This window comes from Lepisosteus oculatus, chromosome 6 (assembly GCF_040954835.1).
Source record: "Lepisosteus oculatus isolate fLepOcu1 chromosome 6, fLepOcu1.hap2, whole genome shotgun sequence".
Classification (NCBI taxonomy): domain Eukaryota; kingdom Metazoa; phylum Chordata; class Actinopteri; order Semionotiformes; family Lepisosteidae; genus Lepisosteus; species Lepisosteus oculatus.
In genome coordinates this window covers 42,213,421-42,237,444 of record NC_090701.1, presented here as the reverse complement: position 1 = coordinate 42,237,444, position 24,024 = coordinate 42,213,421, and the positions used below count along the sequence as shown (strand labels likewise).

Here is a 24,024-nt window from a genome sequence, read left to right as displayed (position 1 = left end):
ACACACAGATCCCCAGTGAAGAGACTCTCTGACACACACACACAGATCCCCAGTGAAGAGACTCTCTGACACACACACACAGATCCCCAGTGAAGAGACTCTCTGACACACACACACAGATCCCCAGTGAAGAGACTCTCTGACACACACACACAGATCCCCAGTGAAGAGACGCTCTGACACACACACAGATCCACAGTGAAGAGACTCTCTGACACACACACAGATCCCCAGTGAAGAGACTCTCTGACACGCACACAGAGATCCCCAGTGAAGAGACTCTCTGACACGCACACAGAGATCCCCAGTGAAGAGACTCTCTGACACGCACACAGAGATCCCCAGTGAAGAGACTCTCTGACACGCACACAGAGATCCCCAGTGAAGAGACTCTCTGACACGCACACAGAGATCCCCAGTGAAGAGACTCTCTGACACACACACAGATCCCCAGTGAAGAGGCTCTCTGACACACACACACAGATCCCCAGTGAAGAGACTCTCTGACAGACACACAGATCCCCAGTGAAGAGGCTCTCTGACACACACACACAGATCCCCAGTGAAGATACTCTGACACACACACACAGATCCCCAGTGAAGAGACTCTCTGACACACACACAGAGATCCCCAGTGAAGAGACTCTCTGACACACACACAGAGATCCCCAGTGAAGAGACTCTCTGACACACACACAGAGATCCCCAGTGAAGAGACTCTCTGACACGCACACAGAGATCCCCAGTGAAGAGACTCTCTGACACGCACACAGAGATCCCCAGTGAAGAGACTCTCTGACACACACACAGATCCCCAGTGAAGAGGCTCTCTGACACACACACACAGATCCCCAGTGAAGATACTCTGACACACACACACAGATCCCCAGTGAAGAGACTCTCTGACACACACACACACAGATCCCCAGTGAAGAGACTCTCTGACACACACACACAGATCCCCAGTGAAGAGACTCTTTGACACACACACACAGATCCCCAGTGAAGAGACTCTCTGACACACACACACACACACACACACACAGATCCCAGAGAGCAGGACTGAGAATAATCCCATACAAAGTTCCAGCTCGTCTCATATCTCCTCTAGCTGGGTGTAAATTCCAGCACTGCCACTGCAGTGTCAGTCAGAAGGAAGTGGAAAACCTGCAGTGTGAATCCACACAGCTGTCCTGTGAGCTGGGGAATCAGAGTGAGGATCTGCTGGCTAATAAACAGCAGAGGAAGAGACTGGAGTCCAGCGTGCGAAAGTTGGAGATGTGAAGATCCAGAGGCAGAAAGTAAAGACTCCAGGCAGAGAAGCTGCAGTCCAGGAGGTTCCGACTCTGGCTGAGAGGAGAGGCTGCAGGAGAAGATTGTCTACAGAAGCCCTGCTGGAGAGCAGCCAGAGGAAGAGAAGGAAGGACAGAGGGTCTCCAGCTAGAAGAGACTGAGCAGCACAAGAGGCAGGTCCATGTGCTCAGTCACCTCAGCTCTGGGTCTGCAGGGAGGATACGCTGCTCAGACTGAGGAGAGACAGAGCAGCAGCTGAGGCAGCAGCAGGGAGAGAAGGGAGACTCTTCACAGGCCTTTCCCTCAGCTTCTCTCTGATACACAGCAGAGACACAGGATACAGGGTTTCCAGCAGGAAGCACAGGGTCTTCTCTTATACTGCACTCAGCTAGCAAGTCCTACAAACTGTTTTATTATGACAAAAGAATTAAATTCGAAACCTGAAGGGAGTTTAGTTCATCATGGTTATTACAACAAGCACAGCAGAGAGCTCTCTATACTATGTGATAGGAGCTGCAGTCACACACAGCAGAGCAATAAGAACCATCACACTTTTAAACATTACCCAGACACCAAAAACTGTGAAACCCAGTATGTAAAGCAGTGCAGCCAAAAAATAAAAAAATAATTAGAATAATTGTCAGTGTTGATAAGCCTGGAATAGAAAAGAAAAAGAAACATCACTGAGAGAGAGAGGGGTTAATACAGTCCAGACACACTGACTGGACACTACAGGACAGTAACACTGCACTGAGAGAGAGGGGTTAATACAGTCCAGACACACTGACTGGACACTCCAGTACATTAACACTGCACTGAGAGAGAGGGGTTAATACAGTCCAGACACACTTACTGGACACTACAGTACATTAACACTGCACTGAGAGAGAGGGGTTAATACAGTACAGACACACTGACTGGACACTACAGTACATTAACACTGTACTGAGAGAGAGGGGTTAATACAGTACAGACACACTGACTGGACACTACAGTACATTAACACTGTACTGAGAGAGAGGGGTTAATACAGTCCAGACACACTGACTGGACACTACGGGACATTAACACTGCACTGAGAGAGAGAGGGGTTAATACAGTCCAGACACACTGACTGAACACTACAGCACATTAACACTGCACTGAGACAGAGAGGGGTTAATACAGTCCAGACACACTGACTGGACACTACAGTACATTAACACTGCACTGAGAGAGAGGGGTTAATACAGTACAGACACACTGACTGGACACTACAGTACATTAACACTGTACTGAGAGAGAGGGGTTAATACAGTCCAGACACACTGACTGGACACTACGGGACATTAACACTGCACTGAGAGAGAGAGGGGTTAATACAGTCCAGACACACTGACTGAACACTACAGCACATTAACACTGCACTGAGACAGAGAGGGGTTAATACAGTCCAGACACACTGACTGGACACTACAGTACATTAACACTGCACTGAGAGAGAGGGGTTAATACAGTCCAGACACACTGACTGGACACTACAGGACATTAACACTGCACTGACAGAGAGAGGGGTTAATACAGTACAGAACATTTTTACATGAGCAATGTTGTCTCTGCTCTTTAAGGACAGAGATCTGGAATAAGCATCTTGAGATCGTCTATCTAAATAATTCACCACAGGCACCTTGTTCAGTGTCAGTTCAGGTGGGTAGCTGCGTCAGCATGCGTAGGCTGCAAAGGAACAAGTAATAGGTTTATTCCATGCTGAAAAAAAAGAAGAAAGAAACACAACGTTTCAGCCGTGGAGCCTTCTTCAGGTGTGGCTGAAACGTTGTGTTTTCTTTCTTCTTTTTTTCAGCATGGAATAAACCTATTACTTGTTCTTGTTCAGTGTCTACACCTTGGAGGAGTCATTAGAAAACGTGTGTCTGTCCTCAAAAGGGCTTATACAGCTTTCTGTGCTGTTGAGAGGGTCTTCGTGAACTTTGTACATACAGATTGAGCCATTCAGAATGTGCACTAAAACCCATAACACGTTACAGGGACTGGACTTTGCTTCGCTGTACAGCGGTATACTTCATCATTGTGAAACACAATTGAAAGGTGGCACTTGTGCTGCTTTAGGTGTTAGTGAAAACATGAGCTTCCTACAACAGAAATATGATCTTTTTTATACTTTAAAAAATCTGCTCAATATGGAATATTCATATGGAATCATGTATCTAAAAGGAAATTTTGAAAATAGATGAAAATAAAAATACGTTTCTGAACATCATTAACAATATTAATTTATAAATATAAACATTTATTTAGCTGAGTGTGGCAGGGCATTTCACTTTCTTCATAAAGAACTGCATCTAAGTTAACCTGGTCCATTTGTGGTTATTTTGGAAACAATTTGATATGCTTATTTTAACTACGTTTTCTGTTGTGATTGTTATAATGGAAAATGAAATGCCTTTTTGGGTAGCAGTGTTGCCTACGAGTTAGACGGTTCACTTCCTGCCCAATGTGTTAGTTCTACTTTTAAGAAATCGAGACTTTCTGTAATATTTAAATCAAATAATATGTATACAGCGTTGAATCAGAAACTTGACTCGGGTTCCGGCAGAGGAACAAATCTTTATTGTGTACACAAGGAGCAGACACCTAGCGGGATGGCAAAGTGGAGCCCAAACTGCAGCTCATCTTCCCAGCATATATATACACTATAATGAGCAGGTTACAACGTTCTTATCGTTGGGGCTGCTAAGCAGCAGAGCTCGATCCGTGAGAGTACGAGTACGAGAATGAGACAAACACGAGTGCAGGTGTCGCGCACTAGGGAAATAGGCAGAGTGCCCGGGACCTCAAGACCACGGTATTTACTGAACTACACACTTAGACCTAACTTGTTAACATTTTTTTTAGAAATTAATAACAGAATTAAGCAATTTTCCAGCCAGTCACCACGCTGGACTTACACAGTCCTACAGAGGAAAAACACCCACAACTCAAACAAGCCTACTTATTCCAATTAATAATCACAGCAGGATGTAACACCCCCACTCTCTATAACACACCATGTAGGCAGTCGAGAAGACAAACTCCGCTATTGCTCTTCAGTTTACGGAGAAATTCCCCCAAACCTAAACATGTGATCAACTACAACATTCTCTAATCCCTTCTAATTTCCAGGGAGTAACTCTGTAACATAAGTGACCAGCGCATCAATCATTGATTTTGGTTATACAGTACATACGATAAAGCAAAGTCTGAATAACTGTGATCAGTAAAAACAACCAACGGCAGAAGACTTGAGCCTAGATGAACCTCAAAATGCTCTTTCTGTTCCTTCAGATAAGTTACAATATGAACCTTCAATACAGAAGTTTTAAGTTCTTCAAGCAATATAATTTTATATCATTTATAATCAACTTCTACTCATTAGGCTTCACCAAAGCTTTCTCACTTAGCGCTTACATCCTTGCAGTGGGTGGAGGGAAAACAGGTGTACATTAACATTTAAAGAGAATGTCTTCTGTTTTGAATTGGGAAATTTTACAACTATGCATCCAAAGATCCATCCATTTCTAATCATTTTTAGCACAGCAACCACCGAAATAAAGGAATCATTTTACACCAGATCAGGCAAAGAATAAAGTGTTAATAAAAGTGTTTTTGTCTTCAAGTTTCTTAATCATTAAACCATCACTTATAATCATTTATTTTGTCTGTTGATTATTTTAATCAAAGTGAAAATGTCGCCAAACCTGATACTGCACGTGATACCCCGAAGTGTGCACATCCACTACAACACATAAACTTATGCCTAATACCCTAAATGGTGCATAATAACTACAGCACATAGGCACTCCTACATGATACCTTACAGTGTGAACATCCACTACAGCACACTCCCAACACTTAATATCAGTTTTAAATTGTATTAAATCAAGTTCTGAAACAGTTGTTGTTTTTTTAAATGACCGAAAGAGCAAGAAAATGATGCAGCCATTGCTGGTGGTGACGTCACCAGAAGTCTCTGTTTCATGAGGTTTAATGCAGTTGGTTATGCTTCATTTGAGTATAACCATGTAATTTCTTAATTTAGTATCAACAGAATGGTAAAACATGGTGTTTGTGGAATACAGTGTATATATGTGGATGGTTTTATGGCATAGTTGCACAGTTTCTTGAAACTGAAGCTTAACAACAGTCCTTCCTTGCATTCCTTGCTACAGTAAGTAAAGACCCAAACCTCTGGAACTGAGGAATCTCTTCTCTTGACTTGAGAATCACCAGGCCTATTTTGTTCTCGGCCGAATAGTTTGATGGCCAAGTCTGTGCAGCTCTAATCTCTCCTTGAGAGAGAGAGGTTCACAGTTCTTCTAGCCTTTGTGGAGCCACCAGGAATGCAGATGCCCCATCATTCAGGCATGTTGCAAGGGGGGGATGCATGCAGACTAGTTAGCAAGAAATGAACACCCTATTATCAAATAGTATGACTTACATATAATAACTTTAGCTTAAAGATAACTGTAATGATTTTCATACAGTAATTATTGCAACATCAAATTAATGAAAATCTAATAAACTCTGTGTGACTGTCCTAAATCTAATAATAGACTAACAATAAACAGTAATTGTTAACAGGACTTTTTGAGCTGTCTGGGATTTGTACTCTAACTTCACCCAGTCTGCCTATTGAGCAGGTGTAGTGCAAGCAGTGGAAACTCAGGGTCAGTGTGCTTGGACTGGAAACAGACTCACCTCCACAGAACTGATCAGGCTGGACTGGGACTGACTCATTGCTGACTGGGTTAGAGGCCACACAGCTGTAGGAGTGAGAGAGTCCTTCTGTCACTCGATGGAGAATCAGGCGGGTGTTGAGGTCAGGGTCAACGGTGTGGATCAGTGTCTTTCCACTGCTCTTCAACAACAGGGTCACCTCTCTCCCGTTCTTCACAGAACACTCCAGAAAGCAGGTCCCACCACGACTAATGACTCTCACTTGAGGAAGAGAGACAGGATCTGAACAGAGAGAGGAGAGCAGTGAGGGCAGAGATGTTCAGGGCACCCAGAGAACACAAACCAAAAAAGAAAAATGAAGTTTAAACAATCTGCAGAAGACCTATTAATTTTTCAAGACATTTTCTAGAAATCCTGAGTTGTCCAGCCAGCACATGTCCACAGACATTCACAACAGCGACATATCATAAAACGTTTGCACATATAGTTAAATTATTAGTTGTTTTTCAGGAAGTTAAAAAAAACACTTGAATTACTTATCCAGTCTCTCGAAATAAAGTTATTTTTCAAGCAATGCAACAAACGTCGGGCAATGTGTTTTTTTTAATCCAACATTGACAGCCACATCTTAAATCTTGTCAGTCAGGTCTTTTTTTCTCTATTTGAATTGTGGTTTACACATCCTATGACTTTAAAAGCTAGCAAGACAGGTTTCGATTCACATTAGCTGGCGAGCCTTGTTAACAAAAAAACTAATAATAATGTAACATGCCACTGTTTGTTCATGAACACAGTTCTACTGAGATTTCCTTAGATACGCGATTAAAAAATAAATAAATAAAAATTTGAATCCCCCGCGGAACACATTCCATAAGAATCAGCGGTTTTACAGTATATATCGCCTTTAAAGGTGGCTTCTCAAAACGCTTTACAGGATAAAAACAACAAGAACAGCAACAACAACAATATTGTATTTCATTGCACTTTGAAAACTAAGTAATAACTTAACTATACGTGCAAACGTTTCATATGTTGCTGTTGTGAATGCCTGTGGAGTGTATCTTATTTGCCTTGAGTCCTGGTTATCTCTCTCCCCCTTCCCCCCTCTCTCCCTCAATTCAATTCAAGGTGTTTTATTTGCATAACAGATGGGTACAATCAATACTGGGTATGTATATTTTGATATTTACACCCGGCGCGGCACCGAGGGAGCGTCTGCATTTATAACTTAGTTTTTAAAATTAGTCAAGCGATATGAAGCATCTCCTTTTACTTTTAAGTCCCTTAAATACATTGAGCACAGCTTTCTCACCACTTAAGACTGCTTTTTGATACCATCCTTACACAAAGCAGAAACTTTCCGATGACTCACAGTACAAGTGGAAAGATTACAGATTTTAATCGTCTTTAATTTTGTTACGTTATACGTTATAGGAACGTTTCATCTAAACAAAACCAAGTAATATCTGCACTTTGCACTATGTGTACCCTGTCTACAGTGTCTGGGTATGTCAGTCTCCTGTCTGTCCTGCCATTATCTGCACCGTGGACAAGGAGGAATGATATTTCGTTCCACTGTATACTTGTATATGGAATAGCAAATAAATTAAAAGGCTGGAATAACAAATAAATGTGAACTTGAACTTGAATAAACCTGAACTTGTAAGTGGCTGTATAGTCATAGGTGAACAAGGGGTACAGTCTAGGATGGAGACAGCAGCCTTGTGGAGCTCCAGTGTTTAGGGTCGCTGTAGAGGAGATATTGCTGCTAATTATCACCCCCTGAGGTCTGCCCGTCAGGAATTCCAGTATCCAGTTGCAGATAGAGTTACTTAAACCCAGATTCCTGAGTTCTGGGACCAGCTTGGTGAGAACAATTGTGTTGAAGGCCGAGCTGTTATCTATAAACACCATCCTAACATAGGTGCCCTGCCTGTCTAAATGTTCTACGGCAGGATGTATTACTAGAGATATGGCATCGTCAAATGACCTATTGTCAACTGAAGTGGGTCAAGAGAGTCTGGGACAGTGCACTTTATATAAGACAATACTAGTCTTTCCAGGCACTTCATGACCACCGCAGTGAGTACCACTGAGCAATAATCGTTCAAACCAGTTACCCTGGTCTTCTTGGGCAGCATTAAGCCAATTAACTAACCAGTGTGTCTTTGGCCTGTGGGAAGGAACAGGAGTCACTTGAGGAAACTCATTGAATCATGGGGAGAACATACAAACTCCAAACCCAGAGCCTCAGTGCTGTGAGGAAACTCATTACTAACCACTGTTCCACCTTGTCTCCTGGTTACAATACAACGAGTCTTAATTCAACAATGATTTAGTATATTTCATGGATAACATTATAAGCTGAATCATTTACTCATAGTCCATAATTCCAATATGTCACACATAATAATAATAATAATTGCTTACACTTATATAGCGCTTTTCTGGACACTCCACTCAAAGCTCTTTACAGGTAACGGGGACTCCCCTCCACCACCACCAGTGTGCAGCCCCACCTGGATGATGCACCAGTATGCTCACCACACACCAGCTATCAGTGGGGAGGAGAGCAGAGTAATGAAGCCAATTCATAGAGGGGGATTATTAGGAGGCCATGATTGATAAGGGCCAATGGGAAATTTGGCCAGGACGCCGGGGTAACACCCCTACTCTTTTGGTCCTGGGATTTTTAATGACCACAGAGAGTCACGACCTCAGTTTTACGTCTCATCCGAAGGACGGCGCCTGTTTACAGTATAGTGTCCCCGTCACTATACTGGGGCATTAGGACCCACACAGAACGCAGGGTGAGCGCCCCCTACTGGCCTCACTAACACCTCTTCCAGCAGCAACCTTATCTTTCCCAGGAGTCTCCCATCCAGGTACTGACCAGGCTCACACCTGCTGAGCTTCAGTGGGCTGCCAGTTGTGAGCTGCAGGGTGATATGGCTGCTGATATGCACATCATTTCACTTGGCTTCAAACTTCAGTACTGTTACAAAGATATCCCAAAGGTTTCTTTAATTTGTGAAAAATTATATATTTTTCACGTGCAGAAAAAAATATTTTGTTGTACTTGTACATGGTACATAAAACATGCTAATGTTAATATTTTATTTGGATTTGCACCATTGCAGTTTTCACTTGGAAAACATTTCTTGCAACCACTGGCCTTCTTCTGTTTTAGAATAACTCCTACCTATGTATTTTACTGGTATGGTCCCATCATACTTGGTTCTGACAGAGTACCCACTGATTGAGTCTGTTCTGTAAGTTAATCATATTTTAACTAGATAGATATTTTATTGATCCCATGAGGGAAATTGCAGGGATGAGGGAACTAAGGATGCAGCCATTCAGAGCGGGCGTCATCTCTTCCCAATAGCGTTACTTACAGTATATACCTAATGGCATATAGATACAGTAGATATAGTAGATGGTAGTGGAGCTAAATATAAAAAACAATTGCTCATTGCAGTGGTTCTCAAACTTTTTACCAAGTACCACCCCTAATCCAACCAAAGCATCCAAGTACCACCTACAAGTCATCATCTCATAGGAACCCCAGAAATTCTCAATGACCAACATGAGCGTGTGTGCACACACTCACATACACATATAATAAATATTATAATAATAAACTTAATTTGATATAGCGCCTTTAAAGGTGGCTTCTCAAAGTGTTTTACAGAAAAACCATTAACAACAACTAATAAAAAAGCACCATTTCAGTGAGAGGGGTGAGCCTGTTTAGTTAATTTTTCGAGCCTTGATACAATTCACAACAGAGTCTAACAGATATTAAATCGTCAGGCATTTTCTTGACGGCAAAGGTCTCGCGGTGGATGTTGTAATGTGTACATTAATTTCTGGAGCAACCTCTCTAATTCGTGCAACTACACCGTTATGTCGGCTTGTCATTGCTCTAGCACCGTCTGTACAAACTCAGACGCATTTTATCCAGTCGATGCCGTTCTCTTCTATAAATTCATTCAGAAGCTGAAATATGTGCTCTCCTGTAGTTCCTGTTGGTAGCGGTTTACAGAACAGAAAGTTTTCATGGGACATGCCCTCAAACTCGTATCTAACGTAAACGAGCGAATTGGCCAAATCGACTACAGACTCATCTAATTGCAGTGAAAAACATCTGCTCATCTTAACGCGCTCTATCAGCGTACTTTTGATATAATCCTTCATTTCAATAATTCTATGAATGACTGTGTCTTTCTGGGGGAGGGGGGCAGCAGGTCGAGCTGTTCAGCAGCTTTTTCTCTACACATAATACGTGTCAGCTCTTTTGCCAATGGTAAATAAGGTTCTTCAAAAATAGTGTAGCTTACCTGCTTTAGCAATCCGCAAGCTTGCATTTTTCCGCGTTTCCGTTTTTATTTCCATATTTATTTAAAGTTTTTATTTCATGCGCATGAGAGCGAAACACAGAGACGCTCGGTGTATTTTTCTCAAATTAGAACAGTTCTTAAATATTTTTATCACGCTTTCGTGTGCTCACAAGATTACCTGCGTTCGTAGCACGCATTTCTATGCATTCCTGTGTTTACAACATTAGCATTGTTCCAAAATCACGCACATTCTCCTTTCTGCTGGAGATACAGTAGCTTTTTTTAAATACAATCGGTCACTTGCATCCGTAGCACAATTACTCCGGACACAATTGAGACACTGGCAGTCCACTGTCGTCCCCTGCGCACAACCACCCAGACCAGCAGCAGAGCTGGATGAGAAACAGCTCCGTGGACACAATGGAGACACCCTGACTGCCCACTGTCGATTTAAACACAATGGAAACACTGACTGTCCTCTGTCATACTAAACACTGGACACAATGGAAACACTGACTGTCCTCTGTTAGATTAAACACTGTGAGACAGTAATTGTACTCTTTCAGTATGAATTTGTTATACACAATGGATACTTACGGTACACCACGAGGATATATTTTGCACTCTGTCCATTAGGAATCTCCACTGTATAAATGTCACCGTCGCTTGTTTTCAGGTCCTTGATCTGAAAGAATCCCGTCTGCTTGTCCCAGCTCACTCGCCCTGAATTATCAGAAAAGACTAACACCCCACCAGTCACCTTTGCAAGAGTGCTGACCCCTCTGATGAGATTTCCAGATCCTGATACACTGGTCTGGAAGAGGAAGTTCTGTCCCAGAGTGCCCTTCACATGCTGCTCAGGAGACTGGCTGGAACACAGGTGCATTCCTGTAAAACAGTGTTAATGCAGTCATCAGTCTCTGACTCACCCATAGCCCTAGTCATGTCAACAAAAACATCTGTATGATTGTCACATACTAGTCATAGACTTTTAACTTGGTTTATTCGATTAAATATGACTAAAATCATCCTTGCTTTTAGTCAACTAAAACTGGATTAGTTTTAGCCCATTTCAGTCATGCTGTTTTATTTAATCATAAAAATGTATAATGGGATTAGTTTATTTTTAGTCCTTGGAATATTAAGGAAATAACATTCAGTCATTAATGTTAAGTAAGGACTAAATGCACAACGTAAATATAAAACCATGAACTATTTTGTTATTGTTACTAATGCTGATTAAAATCATTAAACAAATGTTAAAAATGTAATATGAAGGATTTATTTCACTCTTCAGTGGTTTGAACTGTGCAACAGACATACTGTAGATAGTTTGTATTGCGTTGCAGCAGAGATACTGTAATTGCAGTTTGAATAGTGGACTGTTTTCTTAATTATTCCACAGATCTGGTCTCTCTGCTGTCCTCAGAAACAAAAATCAATGTATAGACGTAGCCGTTTTCACTGACTCCCGTTGACTAATGGGAAATAGATCCATGAATCCTGGCTCTCCCCAGGACTCAAAACAGCACAAGTCTGGTGTCAAACAACAGGGAAGGCCCTGCAACTGCTGTCCAGGTCGGTCCTGGGAGCCCCACAGCACATCACCATCCACACTGACCAGCGACCTGAGGACCCAGAGAGAGCAGGTGGCCCAGTCCATCAGGAGAGTGGCAGAGAGGGCCATACGGGAGTTCCCTCGCGCCCGAATCGCCACCTCCACCCTGCTGCCGAGGCAGGACGAGTGGTACCATACCACCCAGAAAATCAACACTGAGGTCTCACGGTTCTGCACCCTGCGCCCCCAAATGTCTACCTGACCCACCACCCCACCCTGGGACTCCAGCACCTACACAACCAAAAACACCTCAAAAAGTGAAAAGAAGACCATCAAAAACTATAAAAGACATCACACTATGTAGACATCCTACCAACACCCCAGAGAGAAACAGGACACTCAGCACCCATAGAACATACCACAGCCCACAGCCAAACAGAGGAACACCCCTCAGAAACCTGCACCCCCCTCCTGGACCCCCAGCGCCCACACCCCCAACCCTGACTAGCTCTGCCCACATTACATAACCAGGACCAGAGACAGAAATAGAGATCGAGATCACTTTATTGGCCATATACAATTTCTTGCATTAGGAATTTGTCTTTTCTCATACCCCAGCTTGCTCTCCATGAGACTCACAGACAGGGAGAGAAGCTGGGGGTCAGAGCACAGGGTCAGACATTTATACGGCACCCCTGGAGCAGCTGGGGTTAAGGGCCTTACTCAGGGGCCCAACGCAGTAGGATTCCTCTGCTGGCTGCGGAATTTGAACCGGCAACCTTCCAGCCACAGGTGCAGATCCTTAGCCACAGAGCCACCACTACGCCACCACTGTACACCCCCTCATCCAGGCCAGCACCATCAATCCTGATGAAGTACAAGCTCAGTGACCACAGCCTGGCCATAGAAACTGGGCGACACAGGCAGACCTGGCTGGCCAGAGAGGACAAGCTGTGCTCCCACTGCCAGCGGGGAGAAACAGAGACGGAGGTGTACTTCCTACTGCACTGTGACTAATAATTTGGGATTAGACAAATTCTTCCTTAAAATAAATCTAATAGATTTGCAGCCCAGTATGTGACCTACTGCCCCAGCCTGAGGAACAGTGAGCCTCTCAATAATGCTTTATATAATGTATGTACATGTCCAATGATATGTACTGTAAATGTGTGTAAATGTAGCAGTGATGGTATGTGCTTTGATAACACTGTAATTAATCGCTCATGCCAATAAAGCTTTTTGAATGTGAGAGAGAAGATAACAGAGAATCCTTCAGTAATGGGGTGGAGAGAGAGTGAGAGAGTAAATAAAACAATGCTTCTGAAATAACACTCATATTGCACATTCACATTTTCTATAGAGTCTAAAAAATCATGTTGTACGAGGTAGCACAGTGAATGTGAACAGGAGCCAACTTTTTACATAAAGGGTGGTGGGAGTGTGGAACAAGCTTACCAGCCATGTGGCTGAAGATGATACCCTGACTTCTTTCAAGAAACAGCAGGTTGATCTTCAGATCAATTCCTAACGACCAAAGGGGCTGGATGACCTCTCTTTTGTAACTGTTCTATTTTCTTTCTGCATAAATTATAAACAATTCCCAAGTACCGGGTGTAGCCCGTGTTTAATATTATTATTAATAGTATTTTTTAATACTCTCATGTAGTTCAGGAAATTTTTAAAATGGAATCAAGACAGCACAATGTTTAAGGCGTCGTTCTCAATTATCCCGCTGAAAGCCCAACTTTACTTTCACTTTCTGTTTGCACAGTCTCTCGACATCTTCAATCTATTTTTTCCCTGTTAACTATATTCTGTTCTTCTGTGTCCTACATTTCGTACTAATATCGGCAGCATCAACAGTAAATACTCCACCGAGAGTACACAGATCGGACCCAATCAGAAGAAAACGCGAGGAGTTTGTTTACGGTTTGTTTCTCAGCCACACCTTCAAGATATCGTAGGAGTCCGAGTCGCGCACTGGAAATCGCAGAGGGTGACTTTACTGAAACCGTGTTTAATTAATACAGCAGGTCGGGCTCAGTCTTACCGAGGAGGAAGAGGAGAATCACACAGGCGCATGGCATCGTGCTGAACATCACTGAGTCCAAACTCTCTCACCGGGCCTCTACACACTTGGTGCCGCTACACACACAGGACAGCTCTGGGCGGAACCACTGAAAATGACGGAGCTTCCTTTTAGAAAAAAAACTCCGCTAGTACATCAGTATTAATGTTTCCGTTTCTCGCTTTGAATCTCGACCATACTTTCTCTGAGAAAGGCCGTTAGGTCAATGTCGTAAAAGTAAGTTATTGAAAAACGTCAGCAGTGTGTTTAAGAAACTATGTGCGCAATGTTTAACATATAAAGCTGTTAAAAAACACTTTAACAGGTTTTTACTATTTAATGTTGTTTCCGATATAAAAAACAAAAAAAACTGAACAAAGAACATGTAAATACGATTTTATTCAACCTTGTGCTCTATCCTGATAGATGGGCTAGGAAAGGCTCTGAAAGTCAATTATAACGTTACTACGGTGATAGTCTGTCCATTGGAAAGACTGTAATAACACGAGTCTGCCGCTAGAGGCACTGCATTATTGAGTAGAGGGTTGTAATATACTGTGGGTTCTAACAGGGTTTTAATTGGTGCGTTGTATTTAAGATGAAGGGCATCAAGAACCATAACCTGAAGTAAGCAGTCAAGGTGTTTTTTTTCATGCTGGTGTAATTGTTGTTAAAACTAGTGGTAGACTCCTCAGTTTGAGAAGTCTTTTACTGTTTATGTTTAAACATTTTTGTTTTAAAAAAAATAAGAAATCCTCATTTGACTTTAAAAACATGCAGCTCCTGAGTGTTTTTTTGTGTGAAGATTCTTTGACCCACACTATGTATATGTGGTAAAAGGTACAGGTACTGTAATACAGAATGTCTGGTAAGGCCATTAAGAAGGCCTCAGAACAGGACCCAGTACTCTCCCAGCTCCCCACCCTTATACGCTCAGACTGGCCCTCCAAGGTCCCTGCCGAACTGGGCCCCTTCCTTCGGGTCAAAGATGAGCTCTCTTGCTGGAATGACTCCTGTGGGGGACCTGCACGGTCGTCACCAGCCAGTCTCCAAGCTCATATCCTGCAGATGGCCCATGAAGACCACCTGGGCATTGTGAAAGTCAAGCAATGGTGCCCGAAAACAGAAGGGCCTGCTCTCCTAGACTGGCCGGCCAAGCCCTGGGATCACCTCCAGCTGGACGGCTTCAGAGCAGGCAGGTGGCCATACTCAAGGGACGTCCTTCTGCAGTAGCTGACACAGCGGGGCTGTAGTGGCTGAGTAGTCTGGCAGAAACCAGAGGTAGTAGGCAGTCATCCCAAGGAAGGAGGCGACCTGAGCTGGTAGGGTAGGTTCCGGGATGTGCTGAATGGCCTTGACATTGATCTGCAGCGGAGTGAAGCAGCAGTAAGGTGAAAATTCACAAACTCAATGGCGTCACACATTTCTCTCTGTTGAGGGTGAGGTGGTTGTGGTGAAGCACCTTGAACACCCTGTGGAGGCGCTCATCATGGCTGGCACAGATTGAGCCATGAATTACAATGAACCACAATGTCATCGAGATAGATGACTACTCCAGGGATTCCAGCAAACATAGTGGTCATCACTGTATGGAAACAGCCGGCGGCGGAGCTCAATCCAAAGTGCACCCTTGTGTAGCAGAAGACACTGATGTGTGTGACAACAGTTGTCAAGTTCCGGCTGTCAAGGTGGGGAGGAATCTGGAGGTAGCCCTGACGAAGATCCAGTTTTGTAAACACAATGGAACTGGAGAGCTGTGAGCTGAGCTCTTCCACTGTTGGGAGGGGGTACTTATCTGGTATGACAGCTTTGTTCACTGCCTCCAGGTCCGCCCAGACTCGCACGCCCCCAGACTTGTTCTTAGCGACCACCAGATCGGACACCCATGGGGAGGCGTTGACCGGTTCAATGATGCCCCCCTCCGGGAGGCTCTGGAGTTCGGCAGTGACCTCATCACAAAGGGCCAGCGGGACGTGGCACAGTGGCTGGATGACTGGGCGCACGGGGGTGTCAGTCAGGGGCTTGTGGTTAAAAGCAGTGATGCAGCCATGGAGCACTGCAGGCCACTGGGTCTGCCACGGAGAGCTGACAGTAAGAACTGTTGTCAAGCAGAGCGAATCCGAGGTGAGTGAAGAAGTCCAGTCCCAGGAGGTTGGTGCCGTTTTCAAGACACGTGGAAATTGAAGGCAGAGAGAGACCTGGAGCCATAGCGCACCGGTAAGCTGAGTGAGCCCACAATATCAATTTTTGAACAACCGTAACCGCACAAGTTGGTGGACAGTGCTGAGAGAGGCCGGTGAGAGCAAAATTGCTCCACTGTTGAGATATTCAGGATAGAGACCGCGGCCCCAGTGTCCGGCAGCAGGGGAATACGCAAACCGTTCAGCTCGACCGTGCACATTCTGAAAGCTCTGGGCACTGCATGTTGGGAACAGAGGATGGCGAAGCTGAAGCTGAGTGCTGTGGGCGGGCCGGCGCTGAACGGCAGACCTTGGCAAAGTGATTACATTTGCTGCATCATCGACACTGATGCCCTCGGGCAGGGCAGTTCTGAGCCCTGGTGGCGTGAGAGGGCGAAACACAATTCCTGCAGCGCCTGGGAGGAGACTCACGCTGCCGCGTGTGCAGCCCGTCTGCGTCCTGTGTGAGCGAGTCTGGGCTGCCCGGCCGCCGTGGCTGCTCCTCATGGCCAGCAGCGAGAGCGGGAGAAGGAGCAGGGCAGCACGCCAGCGTAGAGGACAAGGCTATTTCAACAGCCCTGTGCAGAGTGAGGTCATCTAGTGTTGTCAGCAATCTTTGACGTTCACGTTGTTCGTGCGCTCTGCTAGCTGGTCTCTTATGAACTCTTATGAACTCGTCCTGCATCGCGCCGAATCGGTAAGAGGATACACAGACTCTCCCGGCAGCTGTCCTTCCTGTGGCGAATGAGGTCCAGTGCAGCCCGGGAAGTCTCAAAAGAGTCCAGCCAGTGAGTCTAGGGCGCTGGAGGCTCACCAGGTAAAGCGAGGAATGGGAAAGGCAGTGGGAGGGAAAGCTCTCTCCTTGTTACCAGTGTTACACCACGGAAAACCAGGGACTGAGGCGGACAGGTTTCGCAGAAGTCTGCTCTTCATTGTACATACTGTAACTCTTAACTGACACAGAACAGCAAAAACCCGCCAAGACACCCGAGTGCCGAAAAGCGGCAACCCCCCAAACCAACAGCACAACAGCATCGTAAACCCCAAACAGGACTCTGTGTGTGACATGACTGTAGCCCCCTTGTCTCACACTACACATAAAATGCATACTGTACATACATGATACATAGATCACGTTCCAGCTCTATGCTGATGCCCTGGTCCTGCTGTCACTCGTAGAACAGGATCACCATAGTCACGCTCCCCTGTCTGTCATCCCGTCCTGCTCCTGCTGTGTTTCCCCTGATGTCTTATTCCAGTCACTTCCGGATTATACCGTCTGCATAGGGTCCTAAACTACGCATTGTACCAGCTCATTGACAATCATTAACCCACAGCCTAATTAACTACATAAACACAGGTAAACCTTATTTTTCATCAGGGGATCCCCCACATTTCAGCAATCACCCCCTCTGTTTTGAAGCTAAAAGTGTTTACAATGTCAGGTGTCACAAACGTTATCTAAACTCAGACACACTTCCTAGTCACCTCTGGTTACCTCTCTTTCCGATCACTCTAGTAACCCCTAGTCGCCTTTGCTTGTGACATTATTATTAATTTATCCAGTACAGATCCCTGGCTACGACACCATATTATTTCAATCAAAAAAACTACCCTAGTCTAAAAGCAATGTAAACTGTGTTCATGTGACTAACCTTTTTTAAAATCCACACTCAAAGAAAAGGAATGAACCTGGACTAGATTCACAAGTGTCAGCAAACGTCCAGCCCTTCACCATGCTGAATCTGCAGCACCCAACTGCTTTTTCATGGCCAGCACGTGATATACTACTGACGTTGTGCTACTATAATGCTTGTAGTGACATACCTGTGCTTCAGTATTGTCATCGTGCTTTCACTCTACATACTGTACATCCTTCTGAAAAATAAAGAGGAATGCCAGCACATACTATTGTATGTTGACACTGCAATATGTTCTCTGTTAAGTAAATAGTAAGTCAGGTGTACGTACATTCTATAAACTAAATGACTAAGTGCAACTGTAGAATGTTCTCTTCTGACTATTGCGTGTTGTACAAATACAGGAAACAAGCAGAATGGGGAGATTGCTGAGGCAGGAAGAAAAGCAGTTGCAGTTTAGGCGTAATCTGTGAAAGATGGCAAACACAGCAACATAGTGACACTTGTGAGAGGAAGGCCGCAGGACAGAGCTGTATTTCCATTTGAAGTCACCAGATGGCCTCAAAGCCCTCTTGAAAAGTTAACACGCGAGTTGTCTTTCAGGAGTCCCAAGCTGTGGAATTAGGAAAGAGATGACCTGCATGGGTTAATAAAGCTCAGGGTCCTGGTTCTGCTAGATCTGTACTAGACAGCAGCACTCAGGAAGCAGAGACAGTCTATGTTTAGAGGCAGCGGGCAGCAGTGGGTGGTACAGTAACTATTTCATATCTTCAAATAGCAGTTTTAAAAACAGCAGAGAGAAACCTACTTCTTGTTTTCTGATTGTATTAAAATTACGCCATGCAGAAAGCAACTCTTAACCCAGTAATATACAGAACACAAAAAATAAGGCTGTGTTTCACTTGGTACCTGTGCTGTCACTGAATTAAATAGACCTGTACTACACTGGACAGAGTGACCTGACTGTGTCTGGACATCACTAATCACACACTGGACACACTGCTGTGGAGCTGGGCCAGTCTGAGATCAGACTGCTGTACAGTCCTGTACTACACTGGACACCGTGACCTGACAGTGTCTGGACATTATTAATTGCACCTCACATTTGAATGATAATGTGTGAATCTCTGAAGACGGTAACAGTACAACTGAGGCTTCTTCAGACAGTGAATGTCACCTGCAGAGAAGCTCTGTTCTCAGATCTCATGCAAAAGAGACACTACTGATCTTATTACTGTTGCTTTGTAGAATACCTAATGAAAGGATCCTACACAAATAAGCCTAACAAGAGAGCCGGGAGTCCGATATTGGAATTGGAGATGAAATCCTCTCCAGACCACAAGAGTGGCACCGTGGAAGGAGAGCCCTGTGCTCAGTTCCTTCAGTGTTACAATATCTTCATGAAGTTTCACTGTATTCACATGGATTTCCTCTGGGTATTCAGTTTACTCCCACAGTCCAAAGACATACTAATAGGCTTCTGGGAAGACTGGCCCTGGTGTGAGTGTGTGTGTGTCTGCCTGCCTTGTGATGGACTGGTGTCCTGTCCAGAGTACGCCTTGCACCTGTTGCTTGCCAGAACAGGCTTTGGCCCCCCAGCGACCCTGGTTTGTGGTTAGAAGATGGATGGAGTTTTAAGAGGAGCAAGAGAGCTCATAGGGTAGAGAGCAATACCATAATTGCTTGCAATCCTTGAATTTACTTTTTGGGAATCTGAGTATCTACGTGAAATTATCTGTGTACTAGCCAGCAGCTCTATCACCCTGCAACTCACTGTTGGCTCAGCAGGTGTGGACCTGGTCAGTACCTGGATGGAAGAGTTCTGGAAAAAACTAAAGTTGCTTCTGGAAGAGGTGTTAGTGGGGCCAGCAGGGGGTGCTCACCCTGCGGTCTGTATGGGTCCTAATGCCCCAGTAAAGTGATGGGGACACTATACTGTAAAAAGGCGCCATCCTTCGGATGAGATAAAAAAAACTGTTTGGTCCTGGTCATTAAGAATCCCAGGGCATTTCTTGAAAAGAGTAGGGGTGTGACCCTGGTGTCCTGGCCAAATTTCCCATTGGCCCTTACCAATCATGGCCTCCTAATAATCCCCATCTCTGACCTGGCTTCATCACTCTGTTCTCCTCCACACTGAGAGCTGGTGTGTGTGAGCAGACTGGAGCATCATCCAGGTTGGGCTGCACACTGGGGGTGGTGGAGGGGATCCCCAGTGTCTGTAAAGCGCTTTAGAGTGGAGTGTCCAGGGAAGTGCTGTATAAGTGTAAGTAATTATTATGATTATTATTATTAAATTTGCTGGTGAATTGAATAATCGTTCTTGGATTTGTGCCTTGTTCTCTCCACCCCAATATGTCCACATCAACCATATATTGTGTTCAGGAACCACAGCCTCACAGATATCGACCACTGTCCGTTTAATGTCTTCCTCCGTCTTCTCAGGAATCTCGTGCAGCTCCAGGTTTCATCTCCGGTGATATCTTTCCGGCTCGTTTATCTTTTGCTCTAGCTCAGCTATGTTTTGTTCATTTGTCTTAGTCACTTCTTTCACTGCTTTCGTATCAGGCTTTCAGCCCTTTAGTTCTTTAAGAGTGTTTCTACCGTCTTGATGGTCGCTGTGTTTTGGAAGAATCCTTTTTTCACTTGTTTGCACCAGTGCTTTTTTTGGCGATGGTATAAGATATCCGATTCTAAACAAATTTCTTCCTACATTAAGATACTGGGAAATAAGACCCCAAGATCTTCAGATCTATAAAAACACATCTGACTTGGCTGCTATCTTGCTGACCCCCCTCCACTCATAGATACGGTAACGCTCAGGGGTTCACATAAGCACCTTCACCGCTGCCGCATCAGGTCGGCCCCCCACTGTCGGGGACTCAAACCCAGGCCTCCAGCGTCACTCAACAGGGACCCAGCCTCTTGAGCCAAAGGGAAATCTCCCCTCAGCCCAGCGGCTGTGGTCCTGCTATTACAGGGAAGGGCGGTGACGTCACTGCGCTGGTAAACCTGCTCTCGCAAGCAATGGTGGCCGTATGCGTTACAACACGAAGTTCAGCACTTCCTGAAAGGCTCAAAATGTCAGAGCACCAATCAAGTGGCAAAACTGGTATTAAATAGCAAGGATTTAATTAGATGATTGAGTGGGGGACTGATTGCATGTTTTGAAAGTTAATAGGGCGTACAGACAAGCGACTCAAGTACGCTTGAATGTGATTGCTCGTGAGAATGTTGGTGTAATGAAAGCATTCTTTCCGGACCCTATGTGGACAACACAATCCAGGGATGAGTGGGGGAAAAAAGCATGCGGGAGTCGGGGATGAAAAAAGGGGCGTGTCCATGGTGCGCTGGTGTTCGGGGGAGGTGTGGCCAAGGCGAACAATCCTGAAGAAAGACCAAGAGGGAATCCAAATGGAGGCAAAAGTCCTAAACCGGGTGGTCCATCCAAGACCAACAAGATTTAAAAATGGGCACGGGACCGGGACCGGGACCAGGACCAGGCGCTTCCAGGTCCCGGACTTGCCTGGTACGGAAACCAGAGCAGAGCCCGGAGTAGAGTGAGCGCCTGGCTTTTAAGGAGAACTGAAAAGGGGGCTGGAACAGGGAGCAGGTGCGGGGGAGTGGAAAACGAGGAAGGGCTGGAGCGTCCTTAAGAGGAGGGGTTTACCAAGGCAACAGTTGGTGTGCCCTGGGGCAACAGATGTCATTGAACTGTTCACCATCCGTGTGTCTCCCTGGGGCCGCTGGTGCAGGAGGGGGCTGTGAGTCTCCCAGGTGGGGCGGCTGGTAAAGAAAATCTGCTCTACTAAAAATGAGAAAACAAATTCTAATACAGGTAAGCTATAATATGACAGCAATCTAATTTATTTGTTTGCACATGTACAGTAATAACATGAATTATAAAATGAAATCAGTGCTTTATTTTAAGTTTACAGTGTTCATTGTCATTAATAATACTTACTCCTTATAATTACTAGCATTACTTCTGAAATAGTTAATTTATAACAAAAATATTACTTTTGCACAATGGAAATGCTGTTCCACAAGTCACACAACCATACTCTGTTTCCCTTTAAGGTATTAACTCTCTCACTTGTGAAATCATCTGTCCTAGAGACTGCGATGCAAATAATCCTCATGAATACTGAGGCTTTACTGTAATTTTTTCAAAAGATGAATGATCTAATCCTACACTGGTAAGTGTGAGCTCTGAATTGATGCTAAAAAAATCAGTCTTCTGAAAAAATCTGTATTGTGGCAAATCGGTTGTCAGAGTGAGGATGAGGGAGAATGAGCAGAGAGTGAGTTGCAGCAGTAAGGAGAGGAATTTATTGCCCTTTTGTATACAAAGGTGCGCTAGTCGCTGGCAAGTGGGGGGGGTAACCCCTAGCATATCACGAGGGAAAAGAGGAAGAATGCCTGGGGGTCCCCCCTTATATAGCTCTTCTGGAAGGAGGAACTGCTGCTGCTGGGAAGGGGTCAAAGGGCGACGGTCCAGTCCACTGCTGGAGGGCTGGGGGGGGAGTGGAACGCCACAGTAATAAATCTTTTCCTTACATTTTAATTAAAAGAACAAAGAGAAATAAAGTAAAGAATATTTTGGAAAAACATTTTTACAGGTTTTTGAAGCTGAAAGAACTCAGTGTTGATTTATTCTGGACCTCAGTTGTTCCCATCTTCCTCTTCATCAACATGATCATGATTAAACAAGTACAGACAATAGTAGTTCAGGTGGGGAGCTGCGTCAGCATGCGTAGGCTGCAAAGGAACAAGTAATAGGTTTATTCCATGCTGAAAGAAAGAAGAAAGAGAACACAACGTTTCGGCCGTGGAGCCTTCTTCAGGTGTGTGAGAGACAGGGCAGTAGGCAAAGGTAAAGTAATAATAATAATAATAATAATAATTGCTTATACTTATATAGCGCTTTTCTGGACACTCCACTTAAAGCACTTTACAGGTAATGGGGACTCCCCTCCACCACCACCAATGTGCAGCATCCACCTGGATGATGCGACAGCAGCCATAGTGCGCCAGAACGCTCCCCACACACCAGCTCTCAGTGGGGAGGAGAGCAGAGGGATGTAGCCAATTCATAGAAGGGGATTATTAGGAGGCCATGATTGGTAAGGGCCAATTGGAAATTTGGCCAGGACACCGGGGTTACACCCCTACTCTTTTCGAGAAGCACCCTGGGATTTTTAATGACCACAGAGAGTCAGGACCTCGGTTTTACGTCTCATCCGAAGGACGGCGCCTGTTTACAGTATAGTGTCCCCATCACTATACTGGGGCATTAGGACCCACATGGACCATAGGGTGAGCGCCCCCTGCTGGCCCCACTAACACCTCTTCCAGCAGCAACCTTAGTTTTTCCCAGGAGGTCTCCCATCCAGGTACTGACCAGGCTCACACCTGCTTAGCTTCAGTGGGTTGCCAGTTGTGAGTTGCAGGGTGATATGGCTGCTGGATATGTAGTGGGAGAACAAAGGTTGGGAGGGAGGAGGAGTGAGAGGCGGGAGCAGGGGACAGATAGAGAGGCCAATCAAGAGGTGTGAAGTCAGAATGGGTGCAGAGAGGTGTGAAATGAAACTTCCAATGAATGGAGAAAATTTAAAAGAACAGTAGTCTGTCGTTAAGGGAAGGGAGAATGTGTGATCCTAGCTGCAGAATAATTTTAGTTTCGGTGGTCTTTCTGATGTATGAGTTCGGAAAACCGTCTTTGAGAACACAGACGGAGAGATTAGAGTGGTCGTGGCCGTCAGAGGTGAAATGAGAAACAATGGGCTTGGAGAGATCTTTAATCTTCACAGCCCTGACGTGTTCTCTGAAGCGGTCTCCGAGTCTCCTTCCTGTTTCTCCAATGTAGATGGCTGGGCATTTACTGCAAGAGATACAGTAAATAAGGTTGCTGGAGGTACAAGATGCTGTCTGGGTGATCCGGAAATGACTGTGGTGGTGTCTGTGTACTTGCAGGTGATACAGCGAGCTCTGTTGCAAGGGAAAGTGCCTGGTGTGGATGGTTGTTGAGGGCGGTCAAGGGAGCTGTGAACAAGGAGGTTACGCAGATTAGGTGGTCGGCGATATGAGATGATAGGGCGATCAGAAAAGAGGGCCCCAATGGAGGGATCATCCTGTAGGATGGAAAAGTTGTGGTTAATGGTCCTGGGGATAGGAAGTGTGTTAGGGTGGTAAGGAAGCACCAAAGGAATGCGGTTGTTACGGCGGGAGT

General features: G+C 44.9%; 1 protein-coding gene across 1 annotated transcript in view; it reads right to left on the bottom strand.

Annotated features, from left to right (window-relative positions):
- Positions 1-14,114, bottom strand: part of LOC107078202 (uncharacterized) — a 31,905-nt gene extending 17,791 nt beyond the window's left edge. Inside the window, exons 1-3 of the mRNA XM_069191354.1 lie at positions 13,958-14,114; positions 10,947-11,237; positions 6,028-6,288 (exon numbers count right to left, since the gene is read on the bottom strand). Coding sequence (XP_069047455.1) covers positions 6,028-6,288; positions 10,947-11,237; positions 13,958-14,006 — 601 coding nt within the window. The 5' untranslated portion in view covers positions 14,007-14,114. The remainder of the gene's footprint in view (positions 1-6,027; positions 6,289-10,946; positions 11,238-13,957) is intronic.
- Between the last annotated feature and the right edge of the window lie 9,910 nt (positions 14,115-24,024).